This window comes from Microplitis mediator, chromosome 7 (assembly GCF_029852145.1).
Source record: "Microplitis mediator isolate UGA2020A chromosome 7, iyMicMedi2.1, whole genome shotgun sequence".
NCBI lineage: Eukaryota > Metazoa > Arthropoda > Insecta > Hymenoptera > Braconidae > Microplitis > Microplitis mediator.
In genome coordinates, this window is record NC_079975.1 from 23,637,808 (window position 1) to 23,655,625 (window position 17,818).

The 17,818-nt window shown below is 30.6% G+C and overlaps 2 protein-coding genes across 4 annotated transcripts; one reads left to right on the forward strand and one right to left on the reverse strand.

Annotated features, from left to right (window-relative positions):
* Window positions 1-1,987: 1,987 nt before the first annotated feature.
* On the forward strand, window positions 1,988-3,676 carry LOC130672363 (uncharacterized). 3 transcript variants are annotated; one of them, XM_057476907.1, is made up of 3 exons: window positions 1,988-2,795; window positions 2,878-3,088; window positions 3,453-3,676. In XM_057476907.1, exons 1-3 carry the CDS (start codon window positions 2,774-2,776, stop codon window positions 3,454-3,456), a joined length of 237 nt encoding a protein of 78 aa, XP_057332890.1. In that variant the 5' UTR covers window positions 1,988-2,773; the 3' UTR covers window positions 3,457-3,676. The 3 variants fall into 3 exon arrangements, with proteins under 3 accessions (XP_057332890.1, XP_057332889.1, XP_057332887.1); XM_057476906.1 differs by having other exon boundaries at window positions 1,988-2,347; window positions 2,415-3,088; XM_057476904.1 differs by having other exon boundaries at window positions 1,988-3,088.
* On the reverse strand, window positions 1,990-17,733 carry LOC130672362 (uncharacterized). The gene is made up of 6 exons (XM_057476903.1): window positions 17,376-17,733; window positions 15,829-15,914; window positions 12,241-12,328; window positions 11,706-11,875; window positions 4,861-8,558; window positions 1,990-4,766 (listed from the first exon to the last, which is right to left on the reverse strand). The coding sequence occupies exons 1-6, from the start codon at window positions 17,417-17,419 to the stop codon at window positions 4,542-4,544; spliced, it is 4,311 nt and encodes a 1,436-aa protein (XP_057332886.1). The 5' UTR covers window positions 17,420-17,733; the 3' UTR covers window positions 1,990-4,541.
* Window positions 17,734-17,818: the final 85 nt, after the last annotated feature.

The following is a 17,818-nucleotide window of genomic DNA, read 5'->3' on the forward strand; positions in this document are numbered from 1 at the left end:
TTCTACACGTGCATATTTTTAGTTTTTTTTTTTTTGTGATTTGTTAATAAAAAAAATGCAAAAATTTTTAATTGTTTTTTAACTTCAGGATCATAAATTGACAGACAATAAAAAATTTCAGATTTTTTTTCAACAAATTAATTACAAAAAAAAAAAAAAACTAAAAATATGCACATGTAGAAAATAAAAAAAACTAGAGGTGCAATTTTTTTAAATATTTTTTTTTGTAATTTATCCTTTTGAAAAAAATTCAAAAATTATTAGACGTCGGCTAACTTCCGTATCATTTAGAAAAAATTCAAATTTTTCGAAAATTATTAGAATTTGAAAATTTTCAAATATTTATGTCGTGTTCGACTGCTTGTTAGGCCTTGTTAGGCTTGTTAGGCCACTTAGAGCAGAGCCGATTAATACCGAAAGAACCCGATTGTCAATTTAAAAATTAAAAATTATTTTACTTTGTTCTCTTTATCAGTAATAATTTAAAAAATTTTAATTTAAAAAAAAATCCTACATTTAAGTTAAAAATTTATGATTTTTATAAATATGTCAATCGGTTTATTATTCTAGTGGCAATTATTTAAATTATATAAATATATAGTGTTCGGAAATCCGAACACGTCATTAGAAAATTAACAAATATATTGAATTATTCGATTCGATTTTATTCATACCCTTAAAGACATTCTCAGACAGTGCCCCCACTTTTTAAAAATATTCAATAACTTTAAACTGAAAAAATACCTGACACATTAATTGAAAAAAGGACAACGTAGTCGTAATTTCGCCGAAATATAGATTTTAAAAAAATTACTTACATTTGTTATCAATTACGAGTTTAAAAAATTTTTTTAAATAAATTTCAGCCTACAAAATTTGAAAATTTGAATTATAAAATTGACATGAAGATTTTACTAAAATTTATTTTCCCAATTTCGTTTGACTCCTAATTGACATCAACTCTAAATATTTTTTTTATCAAATCTATATCTCGGCGAAATTATAACTGCGTTGTCCTTTTTACAATTTAGGAAATTTTCAGATAGTACCCTCATTTTTTAAAAATATTTAATGACCGCCTTTAAATTTTACGAGCAACCTGCAGTCACTACGTGACTGCCCAAATATCACTACTAAATTTATAAAATACGCAGAAAAAAAGGATTTCTTGCCGCAACAAAATTTTAATTTGCACCAAGAAATTTTATGTATTATCAATTAAATACAAAAATTGTCTTGGGGCAAGAAAATATTTTTTTGGTCAAGAAATAATTCCTTGCACCAAGTAATTTTTTCTAGTTCTAAATAAATTTTTGTTTTCAATTCACAATGCAAAAAATTTATTGGGGTAAGTCAAAATTTTCTTTAGGCGAGTAAAAATTTTTTGTGTCAATGAATCCTTTTTTTTTATGCACACTTTTTGGCTTTGAGAAGCTTCCTAAAACCAAAAGGGAGCATAAAAATCTGTCATTTTGGAATAAGTAACGCGATATAAATAATATAGTTATATATTCAGTGACATTCAGTCATATTTAGAGACAGAATAATTAAAGTATTAATTTATTTAAAGAAAATAAATACGATCGTCTTTTTTCTCGCGTAATTTAAGGGGTTAGGGGTAGTCAGAATTTTCAAAAAATCGATTTTTTTTTTTTTGCATTTTCTTAAAGTATAATATTTTAAAAATATTGTGTGAAAATTTGAAGTGAATCCGACAAATTCTTTTCGAGTTATTTAACAATGACCAAAGGACGCTCGGGTGCTACGTGGCATTCGAGAGCAGGTAGCTAGAAACAGCTGCAAGCAACCGACCTTTCGGGTTTCATTGTCATGAATATCTCCCCATTTTAATGTATTTATTATTATATATATATATATATATATATATATATATATATATATATATATATATATATATATATATATATATATATATATATATATATATATAGGATATATAAATATATATATCCTTCTATATATATATATATCCTTCTACATATATTCACAATTTGTAGGTAGTACAAGAACTGAAAAATAATTTTTGGTTGCCAGTATACCTGTAGTCGTTGCACTGATCAGTCGATAGTTTTGTGATAAATTATTTCTCAAGTGAATTAAATTATTAACCATGGGACGTGATTCTAGAAAGGTTTCAAGAGAACTTCGGAGTTCTGAAAAAATTAATAAGTCACGTTCAGTCAAAAGAAAGAATGTTTTTAATCCGAAAACAGCCGAACGTGATGAAAGTATTCAGAGTACATCTTCTAAAAAATTAAAACAAAACACTGAAGATGATGTACCTGAAGACAGCAGTACTGAATTTCGAATAATAAATTTTATTCAGGTATTCACTGCAATTTCTGCTCTTATAAAATGTAAAAAATGTGATGGAAATGTAGTGTTTCAAACAGCAAGTACACGTGGGCTGGGATTCAAAATTGTAGTTGCATGTAATAACTGTGGAAATGAATATATTCCTTCCTGTTGAAAATATGAAATCTGCTATAATGGCAACCTTTTATCACTACGGCTCGAGTGATGAAAAACCGAATCATGATATGTGTCCAAAAGGCGAAGAATCTTGGTGCTCTTACCAGCGCGCTGAAGCAAGAGGAGAGCTTGATACCTTTTCTCACGATTATTCTCCTTTACCTTCTGATGTTTTAAAAGCTATCAAGCCTATATACGAAGATCTTAGTAATGAAAATTTACTTTCAAGATGTGTAGGTGGATTCAATCAGAATAATAATGAAAGCTTTAACCAACTAGTATGGAAAATATGCCCAAAAACGGTAAATACTAGTTTTACTATCGTACAAATAGCTGCATACGTTGCTATGTGTATATTTAATGAGGGTATAAATTCATTATTAGTCTTGATGAATACACTAGGACTTAATTGTGGGCCTAATTCTCATCGGTATGCAGAAAGAATGGATGCTGCACGTATCAAAGTAGCAGATAAGCGCGCTAATGATAACACCCGAGAAGGTCGATTGCAACGTAGGCACCAGCAAATCGATATTTTGGAAGCTGCTATGTCGGCTGAAGAGCTATTATATGGTCCAGGAATAGATGACTCAGTGTAAGTTATTAAATAATTCTTATAATTCGACATAAATCCATAGCAAAACTTTAAATGCGTTTTTCTCAAAACTATGTTTTCTGAACTGGTGATCACTGTAACTTAAAAACTGCTCGGTAGATTTCAATAAAATTTATTGTACTTTTGAAATACATTAAAAACTCGTGCCTGATCGAAGGATTTTTTTTTTTTTCAAAAATTTCGATTTTTTTTTAACAATAAACTGTCGGTTTTTTTCTCGAAAATTTGAAAAAAATTTCCTGAGGCCGCCATTTTGTTAATTTCGAAAAAAAAAAAAAAAGCTTCGATCAGGCACAAGATTATCTATTAATAAAACTAATTTTTCTTGTCCGATTGATTTTAGATGAATCTCCAAGGACTTATGATGATCACCGCAAAGGACTTCGGGAGGAACGGGCTCTACAAAAACAGCGATAACTTTTTGAATTATTAATTTTTTTTTTTGAAATTTTCGTGAAGTCAAATCGAAACGTGTTCTAATAAAGCTATGTTTTTATTTTTGTCAAATAAAGTAATTAACTACAAAAAAAAAATTATTGAAAATCATCATTTTTTCATACCCCTGAGTACCCCTAACCCCTTAAATGTAACTCGAATGATATAGATAAATCTATTTATCTCAATACTTGGCAATTAAAAAGAGTTTAAAGTATGAAAAGGCACAAATTCAAGTCAAGACCTATCTAATGATACTAATTTCAATAACATTAACTAATTCTATCATATAGTTATGGCGGGAACAAAATTTTCCTTATTCTCTTAATAATATAAATTAATTAATTTAAAAAAAAATGAAGCATTAATTTAAAAAAATAAAATTGCACTGAGAAATGAATTTAAAAAAAAATTACTTACAGTTATTATCAATTAGGAGTCAAACAAAATTTCGTAAATAAATTTTAGTCTACAAAATTTGAAAATTCAAATGAAGATTTTACTGAAATTTATTTCCCACCTTTCATTTGACTCCCAATTGATGACAACTCTAATTAATTTTTTAAAAATTCTACCTGCACCTGCGTTGCCTTTTTTTGAATTAATGCTTAAACTTCTTTTTAATTAATTAGCCAAATTAAAATGCAGTCATTAAAATCTAAAGTCCTTGAATATTTAAAAAAAGTGGGAGAAATTGTCTGAAAATGTCCTTAACTTTTTAAAATTAATTGACAAAATTTAAATGCGCTGACAGTTCAAGATCCTCGAATATTTAAAAAAAGGGTGAGGTATTGTCCGCGAATGCATTAATTATCGTGACTTCTGGCTATTAGTCTTGTTACCTTATTAAAATATATTTGGTGATAGTTTTTGTATTTAGTTTCTGTCATATCAGAGAGTCAGGGTGTATACTTAAAGTTAATATGATTCAGACTCTCTCGAATGATGTGAAAAGTACGAGTTATTAAATATATACACGTTTATAGTAAGATGATTATTAACCGAGAAATTGTGAGAGATCGGGAAGTTTGAAACCACTAAATGCATTACTCGAAGCTGTAGCAAATGATGATGAAGATGAAAATTGTCTCGCAGATTGGTTCGAAGTAGCAAGAGCGAACCCACACTGTGCTGTACAAATTTCGTCACGTAAAATGGATTCACGTGAAGCTTCACGTAATAATTGGTCACAATTCGTGACTCGTAGTGATGCGCACTGAGTCTGTAAGCAAATAAAAATATACAAAATTATTCCATCATAATTAAGCAAAAACGTACATAAGATAATTAAAATAATTATATGACAATTAACTTACGCCTTCATCAGTACATATGCAACTCGTGCAAGGAGTAGGGAAACCAGATTCGCCAATAGATACTCGTCTGCCTCCAATTTGACATCCTCCGTGTCTCACTTCGCGCCAGGGGGTAAAGTCCATCGCGGCCATTGAGCTGCAAGGAACTCGAGGGTTCAAGAAATTCGATGGTAAATCAAACGCCGCGCGTTGCATTTCCACATGCGAGTCCATATTTTCACAAATTATTTTCGACAGTGTGTTTTTTCTGATTTCATTTAGCTGAGGCTCAGTAAAACGAATATTGGGATCGTTCGTTTCGTACCAAAAACGATCGCATTTACGCAACTGTCGGAATTGTATTGCTATGATGCAACCAAATGTCGGACCAACAAGACCACCTTGAAGAGGTCGTTCGCTCATACCACCAGGGAACAGATCGATGTCATCAACATGCGCGTAAATTCTTTTGAATCTGGCGATAACTTCTGGCGCCATTTCTCGAGAAAGATCATCGAAAGTATTCGCGCGTTTTAAATTACAAAGCGCGCGATAATGATTGTATGAAGGTATCCCGTGATCTCGCGCGCGTTGAACATTAAGTGCAATGAGATCGACACCGGAAAATGGTATTTTGTTGTTTTCGAATAAATGATTTGTTACTTCTCCGGTTATAAACTGATCCATTGTTTCCATGGGTGTTGCCACCAGTCCCCGAATCATCTCGTCCACCATACTCTGCTGGTACAGCATGTCGTTGTTGAAGAATCCGTCGCGTAGAAGAATTGGCGGGTCCATAGGCCGGTAATTTTGATCCATTCGCGGCAAATGGGGGCGCAGTAACGAGTGGCCTATTCTGTAAGCCGCGGCACCGAATTCTGTAAGAATACTCGGGTTACATGTCGGCGAGTATTCTTTGTAGTGACCCTGGGGCAGAAGTTTAAGACCATAGAGACTTATTGCGTTCCATCCAAGTAGTCGAGGTAAAAATTCGTTGTAAGTCACATGTTGGATCATCGCGCTGACGATTCTTCGGGTTTCCTGATAAAGTTTCTCGCCGTCCCAATGTGGGTTCACGTTTCTCAGACCTTCCATAATTCTGTTGTGCTCACGTACCCACATTGTGTGCATTACAGTGAGTGCTGGCTGTTCAGCAGCACGTGCATCACCGCCTATAAAACAGTATCCAGATGCAGATTTACATTCCGGATGAGTTGCCGATCGCGGTAGCAAATCTTTAGCGCGATTTGGATGCGTGGTTATATTCATACGTCCGTCTTGACTAAAACCTCTCAGTACATTACCGATACAAATATTTTCTCCGTAAACAACAGATGCGTCGAGGAATGCAGTATTTTGATTTATTTGTTCCCGCGGTCCTAGATGTTGTTGTCCCGGCAATGATCTCATTGACGGAAAACATAAACGCTCGCCAGTTGTTTCATTAATTGTCGGGTAAAAATGATCACCCGGTGGTACGGGGAATGGATTGCACTCAGGATGAACAGTACGAGCTGAGTCACAAGATCTGCAGCTGGGTATTGATTCAGCAAAGCCTTTATGAATGGGTGTCATTGTCAAGTCATGATCAACAAACTGAGCAAATTGCATTACCATTAAAGTATAACGATTGTGAAGGTTTGAAATGTCGGGATGAATTGTTCGAGATATGAGTCGCGGATTCGGCAGAGGAATTCCAGTAACGGAATTTATTCGCGGCTTAGAAACGCCGTCTTCATAAACAGGCGGTAAAAGCCGGGCAAAAGTTGTCAATGATTTACCAAGACTAGGATTACGTAAATTATTGCAGTGACCTGTGAAAGTACGATACGGACTAGTTGGATCGCAGATGCCTTCCTCTGGTGGACAATCGATTTCTTCGTGATTAGTAGCACGGGAATTTGGTAAAAAGTTCGTCAAATCAACGTTTTGCAGGAGATCTGAAAGGTCGCCAGTGTTTGTAAAGTCGAATTCATTTGAGCTGCCAAACACTTGTCGCTTACGACGTTTGAGTCCTTGGGCTCCGTTTATTATTTCGTTTGTTATCAGCTCGTAAAATATTGAAGAGTTAGCAAGAATCAGAGCATCTTTATTAGCCTTTGAAAAACTAGCGGCAGTACCAGCCGGGGATTTAGGGTCCGCTGTTTTCTGCTGCAACCATGAATTGTATTCAAGTTTTTTACGAACTATCAAATCTTGCTCAGCTTTTTTCAATGCTAATCTCAGTACTTGTGGGTCAATTAGTGATTCCTTATTGGCCCATTGATTTGACTTAACTTTAAGTGGAGTCATTTCATTTTCTACTTTACTCTGTTCTTTGTTGTCTTCAAATACTGGATTTTTATTTGAACTATCAGTCTCTTCTCTCCAAGCAGTCAAGTCAAGCGGATTATATCTGTCGCAATCGATTTTAGTATTTAAATATTCATCACTTTGTATAAATGCCATTGGCTGTATACTAGATACCGCAGCATTTGCACACAGCAGACTACTTAAACTAACGCGTTTTATTGCCGCAAGTTGATTGCTCGTAAAACTCGATGGCGGTAAATCATTTTCATACCAGAAGCGATCGGAATTTTTTAGCTTAACAAGTTGATTTATAAGCAAACAAGAAAATGTTGGACCAACAGCTGCACCTTTGCTCGGAGTCTCAAGTACTCCACCAACAAGCAAATCAATATCTTCGACATTATTATAAATACTTTGAATAATTGCGACATCTTCAGGCTTCATAAATCGCGTTGGAGATCCTGCTGCTGATATGCAGTGATCTAGGAAAGCAAAATAACCAGGGATACCGTGATCACGTCCCATGTGGATCAATAGTGTGCTGGTGTTCCAAATGTGCGGCATCCCATTGTATGCATATCGGGATCTAAGTGATTCGATGATGTCAAGATTCAGTCCTCTGGCAACATAATCAAGTTTATTTTCCAAAGTTGCGTTCATATTATGCGGGTACCTCGATAGTGAAGTAAGAGCTGGAAGAACCGCTAGTGCAATAGCGTCAAAAGTACCCGGCCTATTTGCTGATGAATAATCACGATAAAATCCATTTGTCGATTCTTTTAGCTGCTTGCCAACAGCCGATTCCCCTAAAACACTGGCGGCAAATTCTTGCATAGTAATACGTTGGATTTGCGCAACGACAGCTCGTCGCGCTTCTAAAAATAGTTTTGAATCGTCCCAATTACGGTTTAACTGATGAAGAATACCAGCAATTCTGTTATGTTCATTTATTATAACTGTGTACAAAAATTTAAGCGGGTTGTCCATTTGATTGCAGGTATCACAGGATTCAATATTAACACGACCGGCTCTGTATGTTCTCAATCTATTCATTTGTCCATCGGTACTCCCATAAATATCTGAACCATCGAGATAACTCGATGCACCGTTCATCTGCTGTCGGTTTTCAAATTTACAACCGTAAGCACTACGTGCTGGTACTGCTCTCATGTATGGCGTACATTTGCCATTTAAATCGTGACTCGTGTAGCACTCGGGGTTACGATTATCGCGGCAACATCGTAATGAATCGAGACCAGGTGTAATTGGCATTGCGATGTCACGAAGAACTAGTTCGGCCCACAGGCCTGTGAGACTTGTCAATGCCTTTCGCTCTTCACGTGTTGTCACTTTATGGAGTCGAGTGATGATGTCTATTGGCGATGGTAGCGCATGACGACTCACTGATGATCTTGGCTTCGATAGACCTGTGCAATTTTAAATCATATTTGTATACTTTAATATATTTGGATGATAAAAAAATGGGGGAGGGGCAAAACGGGGTACCCCAATAATTTTATATAAAATTTTTTAAATGTTTTTCACACATTCCAGTCTTTTGTAAATATAATTGAGCATTATTTTGAATTTTTTTTGTTAAACTTTTTCAAAAATCGAGTGTGGAAAAATTTTAATGATTTTTGTTTTATGATAAAAACTATTATAAAATTTTTTTTTCTTTCTTTCTATCAATTAAATTTATTTAGTGTCCAGAATTTTTTTTTTCACCTTCTTTTTGCCCGCAAAAATGAAATTTTTTTTACTGACAACTGAACATTTTTTTCTATTTATTTTGAATATTATTAAAAAAAAAAGATTTAGAGTAAGTGAGTCCTCGAAAATTTAATATTTACTTAACTACCCCGCCCCCCTTCCTTATATGAGTAGATAAAAAAAATAGGGTGAATGCCGGTAAATGAACGGTCGTATATTTTTCAATATTTGAAAGTATAAGGATGCAATAAAATTGAAATTTAAGTTCTAAAAGTTGTCAATCAAACTGCAATCTTTTTTTTTATGAAATTGTAATTAAAATTTAAATAATGGAGGTAAAAATTAAATAACGTTCATTTACTGGCCTGATCTCTCGATAAAACTAATCAAAATAAAGAAAAAAAACATTTGATAGCTAATATTACGGTACACAAAAAAATAGGATTTTTTGGCGCAAAAAAAATTTTGTATCATGAATTAAAAACAAAAATTTTCTCCGGACTAAAAAAAATTTCTTAACGCAAGAAAAATTTTTCATTTTAAATTAAAAACACAAATTTTCTCAGAACCAGAAAAAATTTCTTAGCACAAGAAATTTACTTTCCTCAAAAATTTTTTTTTATTTCAAGAAATTTTTTTCTCGCTCTAAAAAAAAATAAGTAAAAATTTTTCGCGCCAAGAAATTTTTTTTTTTCTGTGTAATAATTTTTCGATATTGGCTAAGAATGAGGCAATCGAATTGCCAAAAAAAATTGACTAGGCAATGACGACGTCAGTCTCGCTATTCTATTAAGTGAACCATAAGCTACGTAATCAGTTGATATATACATTAAAAAATTTATGAAAACATGTACATCATATTCATCATTAATCATCCAGACAATCAATATATATATGTACTCCTGCGCAGTGACATTTCCTGTCAGTAAAGATACGCGATATTATTTATAAAAGTTATAACATATTGCCGATATAGTGCTTACGCCCGCGCATATATTTTATGATTATGTCTTATGTCTTATGCTAATACTCGTAACCTCATTATTTAAATATTATATTGTATATGTTGATTTGAGTAAACGTCTGTATAAAACGGACAGAAGCTAGCTGTTTAAATTACTTTGTAGAAATCGGGGCATGGAGCGACAAGAAGCCGGCAATAAGAAGGAGCGGTATGAACCGCGTTCCAATTTTCACTTTCCATTCTTGACCCGATATAAGAAGAGCTACGTGCCCGTGAGCAACAACCAATTGACCATCAACTTTCTTTCTTCCTCATATATACATTCAACTTGTCATCTTATTTACGCTATAATTATTTTTTTTAACATCAAACAAAGACTAGTTAAGAAGTAAACATACAATTATATATATGTGTTGTTACCCGTATGAAAAAACAATATATGGTTAAAATATATAAAATCATATATGTTTGCAACAAAAAAATATATGATATATTACACGGAACAAAATGATGCTCAAAATTTAAATAGTTTGTAGTTTATTTTTGACTTAAAATTAGTATATTTATATATACTAATATCAAACCAGGATCATTATATATTACAAAGTGGCTATTATTTATATTAAAATTTGATACACATAGAAGAGCAAAATTTGTAATTTCGTATATTAAAATTAATATGAAAAAGAATTGATAAATTTGTATCTGCAGTTATTTATTACTATTCAAATAAACATAGAAAAATTTAAAAAATTTACCACCTATTCGATTTATGTATATAATAAATTAATTTATAATAACGAATAAATAACGTTTTATATTAATTACACCGGCACACAAAAAAAAGAATTGTCTGTACACCGGGCGCCAGCTATCTACGGGCATGTTTTTCGACCCGCTGAATACGAATTCCAAGTCAGTTTAGGCCGTCCAGCCTTCAGTTTCGAGTAAATTGCAAAAAACCTCAAAAAATAGCGAAAATTCGATTTTTTGGCAAGAAAAAAAATTTTGAGATCTAAGGCAAGTATACTTTTCGTGTATTTCGATCTGTTACATACTAATTTCGATCGTACTTTAATCATAAACTTTTTTAATTCTAAAAAAATTGTAAAATATCCTTAAAAATTGCAAAAATCGTTAAAAATTGGGATTTTCTTGGTACAAAAAATTTGATGGACCCGGATTGACGATGATTTTCATGTAATTTAATCTGCTTGATCTGATTCTGCAATAAATTTGGCCCATAATCCCCTCAAACATTCATAAAACTGCAAAAAACCGATAAAATAGCAGAAAATTGCTGCTGAAAATGACTAATAATTATTAGTCAATGAGATAGAATTTATAAAATAAGAGTTAAAATTTTTCGGTATTTTTATGAGCAAAAAATCAGTATCTAGTATACTAATTTTTCATTTTATTATTTACCACTTATTCGATTTATGTATATTGTAAATTAATTTATAATGATGAATAAATGATATTTTAAGCTAATAATTGATCAGAGATATCGAATTTATAAAATAAAAGTTAGTAACTTTTGAAATTTTTCGGCTGGAAAAATCAGTATCTAAGATAGCAATTGTTAATTTGACCAATGATTACTTTTTAATAGATGTATGCCATAAATTAATTAATTTTCACTAATAAGTCACGTAATTATATACCTAAAAGTAATAATATTTAGTTACTTTTTGAAATAATTGATAGTAGTTTTAGGAATCTACAAAAATTAGTAAACTACTTTGCATTAAGTGCATAATAGTACTAATTATTGATAACAGATTCTACTTTTTACTATTACTTATTAATTTTTAATATCCTATTTTTTCCGTGTACTATGTTATGATATTTTTAGTAAATGACCAAATGTAAATTAATAAATTTATCGTCTTACCATCACTGTACGCAGGTGGGAGAAACTTGAGAAATGGTGAGCCTCGGGCGCCCCAGGATGGATGCCGTACGTTGTTACAAGTACCAGAGGGTGTCCGGTACTTGCTTGGTGGACAAGGACTTTCCCATACATCTTCACAGGCAGTTAAGTTTCCATAACTGCCTTGATTCCTGTTACATAAAATTTTAATTACATATTTATAATTATTTATTTATATATTTATATATTCATGTGTATAGATTTTTGTCCTCATTTCATAGAACCAAAACTAAAAAGTCTATCATGATAACTTGCGTCATCATTTCATACCAACGAGTTTTACTTTCACGGCCATCCTGACTGCCTGTCTATGAGTACAGTACCGGTAATGTCACAGATTGCCAAAAGAATTTAGTAACGTTGTTTTACTTTTTGTCAACGTTTCTCTTTGAGTATTGGCTTGTTTTTTACCAATACAATGTATAATTGTGTGTTTTATACGGTACTGTACTGTGTAATTACTAATTTATCATATTTTTTATTCTTTTTTACGTACCGGGAATTTATTCTGTACGCGTGTTGCTCGGTTTCTATCGATGCACGAGCTCTCGCTTGAAGATCATCGTCCACTCCATATAAATAGTCTATTATTTGAAACAAAAAAAATATATATGTGTTATTAGATCCTGATTGAAAACTCCGATTGGAAAATTCTAATCGGGTTCAACTGGAAATTTATGATTTACTTTCGATCAGTTTTTTTATCGGAAAGTTCCGAGTGAATCCCATTAAAAGTTAATCAGAAATCGGAGAAAGGAAATTATTATTTTCTAATTGAATCTGTATAAAAAACCAGGCGGAAAATAAATGAAAAATAAATTTATTATTTTCCTTAAATCTGATTAAGTCTGATTGGAAAATTTCAATTGGATTTAATCGGAAAATAAAATATATTTTTTTCTGATTCAATTGGATACTTGGCTCTTGAGAAATTTTTATTGAATGTTTTTTTCCGATTTAATCTGATAGAAATCTGATTGAGTCTCAATCGGATTTAATCGGAGTCTTTAATCAGGGATGGAAAAACAATACTGATAAAAATTATGTTGTTTTTTAAGGACACACTGTAAAAAATTTGCGGAGTGAACGTGGATTGAATCCGGAGTAAATACGGACCGGATGACTGTTGATTTACTTGATCCCCTAGGAATGAAATTTACTCCGAATCGGAGTGAATGTGGATTTAAATAAAATTCAGGCCACTCCGAAGTGACTACTGGAGAGACAAACTCCGTATTTACTCCGTATGTGGAGTGATTTTTTTTAAAAACGGAGTGACGGATCCGTAGAGCACTCGGCGCGATACCGACATGGTCTGGGTTTGAAAGAGAATTTTTGGATAGGGCGGGTAAATTCGGATTTAAAGACAATCCGTAATCACTCCGAATTCACTCCCGATTTTTTACAATGTTGTTGTCATAGAAATTTAATAAAATTTATTTATTAAAAAAAAATTATATCATGCACTCCCTGGTGAAAATTTTTCGGACTTTTGTCCGAAAAAGTCTTTAGACCTCTGAAAAAGTCTTTAGAACTCTAGAACTGGGTTTTTCAGACAGAAGTCCGAAAAATTTTCACCAGGGCTGAGAAAAAAAATAACTTTTAGAAGTGATTTTTTTTTACTCCGGAACTTCGAGTGACGAAATGAATGTGGAGCAAATGGCTGCTTATTTATTTAATCTCTTTGGAGTCAAATTAACTCCGGGGAGTTTATTTTGATATTGAAACTCCGGTTAAAAGTGAAATTCACTCCTAAAGGGAGTTTATTTTAATATTAAAATTCCAAATCGCAGTGAATGCGGATTTAAATGAAATCTACATCACTCCGAAATCACTTCGTTGGAAAACAAACTCCCAATTTACTCCGTATGTCAAGTGATTTTTTCTAAAACTTTGAAATTCCGAGTTACGGAGTAAATTTGAATTTAAATAAAATCCGTAAACTCCGAATTCACTTCCGATTTTTCACAGTAGTTACTGCTAATTTAAAGTTATGTAAAAATAAGTTTACCATTTTTGGCGACTTTTGGACACTTGAAAAATTTGAATAAAGTAATTTGTAAAAGACGTATTTAAATTTTGAAATTTATCCAGATACTTTTATTACTAACCAATAGAAATTTTTTTTATACTTTTTTATTCATTCAAAAAAATATTAAATGTCCGAAAATTGAGCAGTGGCCTTATTTATATTTTATATTTCTGACAGATTTGAATTCGTAAATAACTTCAATTAATTTCCTTTAAATTTAAAGAAAAAAAAAATTTGCATGAGTAATTGGGTAGAAAAAATGAAATTATAAAGTTTGAAAGTTATGATTATTAATAATTTGACATTTTATAAATGTATGTTATAAAAAAAAAAAAATATTTACAGGAATTTAATGGCGCGATTCAAATAAAGCGGTAAGTTGGTTTGAGTATGGGAAAGCAAGCGAAAGTTTAGATTACGTTTGTATAAGTATGTTATTGTGGGTGGACAAGGTAAGCGGTCTATAAATATATAAATAGATATAACATATATATTAATTAAAAGTTTATATGTATACCAGACGATAATGTCATTACGTGCGTGATCGTAATGTAAACGTAATACATAAGTAATTATTAATTTTAAATGAAATAATTCTATTTACAATAAATAAATAAATAAATAAATAAATAAATAATTATCAATTATTATATATTGAATATATACATAATATTACTTTACTTTTTGCTTGGATCTACAGTAATTAATATATTTAAATTCATTTAATTTTAGTATGGAGATAATTATCTTCTTATTGAAAGTTTTTAAAAAATTTCTTTATTAGGGCGGCCTGAAAAATTGTGAAACCGAAGAAATTTTAGTGTCGATAAAAAAAATTTTTTTAAGTAAAATGTGAGTTGACTCACAATCTAACTGCGTATTAATTGTTGGTTATAAATTAATTTTATTAAACCTGTTAGTTATCACGATTATGTAAAATCAATAGTTGAAATATAGGGGCGAGTGGGTCACGACTGGATAACCAAGCGAGTTATTAATTCTCGTGGATTTTTAGCAAATATAATTTAATTCAATTTATTTAGAATAAATCTGTCAGTATTTTACTATAAATTTAATAAAAAAATTTATCGATATTTTAAAATAACAAAAATTATTTTTCCGCGCATGATAAAAAATTTTTTAAATTTTTTCGCTCGTGTTTACAAAATTTTGACGGTTTCCCATCTTGCCCCGCTGGGTTTAAGAAAAATTTTGATTAACGGGTATTAAATTTTTTAAAAAGAAATTTTTTCAATGAAAATGAAAATTTTTTTCGGATTTTTCGAGTCAAACTTTCGGTGAAAACGAAAACCGACTGATTTTATGATTTTTTTAACGGATACACTAAAAAATTAAAAGCGGTATTTTGATAGCCCACTTCACCTCGTTTTCTCTTCATCATAAATTTGAAATTTATTATTTTTAATTTTTTCCGGGTTTTATAAAATATGCATCAATAAATTAAAGACAATTAAAGTCTGATTAATATCATAATAAAAAAAAAATTTCTAATAAATTAATAATACATAAAGTATAATCATAGATGTTATAATTTTAATTACGTGAAAAAATTAATAGAGGAAAAGTATTATCCAATAAATTTAATTATAAGTCAGTGAAAAGAAAATTTCTATTAAAAAATTTTTCACTCTTATCCATTTTAAATTTTTTTAAATTTCATTATTTTTGAATTTTAATTAAAATTAATTTTTTTTTTTATTAACTAAATTATTATAAAAAAAATTCATAATTCAAATTTATTACAAAAATAAATTAATTACTACGATCCAGTTAACAAACAATTAAAAATTTTCGGTTTTTTTTTTCACCAAATGAATTACAAAAATAAAAAAAAATAAAAATATGCACATGTAGAAAATTTCAAAAGCTACAGGTGCAATTTTTTCAAATATTTTTTTTTTCAATTTACTGTTTTAAAAAAAAATTCAAAAATTATTAGACGTCAGCTAACTTCAGTTTCATTAATTACTAAAAATTATTCGGTGGAAAAAATTTCTTTAATTAATTAATTTAGAAAAAAAAAAAACTCACCATTTATATCAAAGTGTTGATTTTGTGGTGGCGATATGGCATCATTGGTTACTAAAAAAGTTACTATTAAAAGTATTGAATAGTTTCTGAAAAAAAAGTATACAAAAATTATTTTTAAAATTAATATAATAAAAAAAAATAATTAACAATTAATTATAAATATATTATTGTATACTTTCTCTACAAGTACTGCTTAAAAAGAAAAGATATCAATAATAGATACGGTCTGAAAATAAAAACCTACAGACTATACGATTAAATGAATCGTAAGTATAAAAAACTAGCGGGTCTTTGAAATAAATATAAAAACAATAAATATAACATATATACAATTAATGCCCTGGAGGCTTAGTACTATATTAATATGGTACACCGATAGGCCAGGGACAGGGACACTCTCTTTTGATGACGTGCGGCATAAGTTGCGCTCTCTCTTTTATTTATTATTTTTATCCGTATTTAAAATATCATTTTTGTTCCCTTGTATATTTAAATTAAATTTAAATTTATAAATTCTTTATACGTGATATTAAAATATTTAAACGGCCTACTCACTAAAATATAAAACATAAATTAGGTATCCAATAACCGAGACAAGTTATTTTATTATTTTCAAAATTTTAATGTTAATTATTAAAATTGGATGTCAGTGGGTCAAACTTAAGAAAAGTGAAGAGAAATCGTTTTGTTTTATTTTATTTTTCACTTTTGTTCACTGGACCCTAATCATATGTTATGTTATTACAAGAACATTAACACTTGTATATTAATTTATATAACAAATATGATTTCAAATATTTTAAATGTCAGAAGAAGTTCACAATAATTTGACATCCGGAAGAAATAGTTTTCTTGTAACACTCAAGCTCCGCTTCTTTACTCTTTAGTGAAAGTGCTTTCACGTTTTTTTTTTTTTTTTTTTTTTTTTTTTACTTTTATTCACTGTTACTTTACGCGAACAAATTATTAATTTAATTAAACACTCAAGTATTCAAGGACGTATTTACAACCCGATAAATCCAATCACTAAAATAATTTATTTTTATCCCGCGCATTTTTGAATTTTAAACTTTTGAATTTAAAACAATGAGAGAACATAATGGATTGCAAGTTAATAATTAGTCGTTATGGTCAAGAAACGTAAGAATAATGAGATTGCGATGTGGTTCTCCTTGACTCAAAACCTTCCCCTGATATTAAGCGTAACTATTATGCTCACTCATCTCAATTACGATGATGAGATCTATAAAATCAATCAAAGTGTATTATAAGATGCTTTAATTTATAATATTTAAATAAAGTATCGATAATTTAACTTGTCGGTTACATAAAGTAAGCAATAAATAAATAAAATAGGATACGAAAAACGTTTAGCGGATTGTGTCATGTATTACGAAACACATAAAGGGTCACACATACTCACTAAATACCGCGAAAATATGACAGATAAATTTTAAAAATTATATCATCCGTAATAAATAATATTGTAAAAATTATGTTAGCACTAAAAATATGTAGAAAAAAAAAAACTGATTTTTAAAATTCACCGTAAGAACATGGTCCCTCGTGTTACCCTCGTGGTACAGCTCATATATATATGTATAGTTAAATTTTTTTTCACTGGTGAAATTTGAAAATTTCTTCTTCAAAATAACATATGAAGATGTAACTTTTTACAGACTGAATAAAGTAAATAAACCATGGAGACTTTTGATGGTTTCCTGGTCCGGTGATTGCTGCCCAACAAACTGAACTCGCAAAACGAGCTTCGGTGATAGAAACTCAGCCAGAAGTTGTATGTCGAATGGCTTACATATAAAAAGGAGGGAGTTAAAACTGCCTCTCTCTTTCTTTCCTCTCCTTAACTCTCGTAGTGGACTTTACATCCAAAATTTTTAAAAAAATTTTTATTACATTTTATAATTCGGTTGCGTTATTTGAGGAATTCCAATTTATCCTCGCTAGTCTTCTTTGTATTCTTCTTTACTGT

Bases quoted from the DNA above. Each gene is read 5' to 3' on its own strand.
- LOC130672363 (XM_057476904.1), top strand. From the start codon at position 2,469: ATGAATATATTCCTTCCTGTTGAAAATATGAAATCTGCTATAATGGCA.
- LOC130672362 (XM_057476903.1), bottom strand. From the start codon at position 17,419: ATGAGCTGTACCACGAGGGTAACACGAGGGACCATGTTCTTACG. The intron at 11,876-12,240 runs GTACGTAAAAAA...TTTATGTAACAG, and splicing joins GCGTACAGAATAAATTCCCG to GAATCAAGGCAGTTATGGAA. The intron at 8,559-11,705 runs GTAAGACGATAA...AAAATTGCACAG, and splicing joins CCCACCTGCGTACAGTGATG to GTCTATCGAAGCCAAGATCA.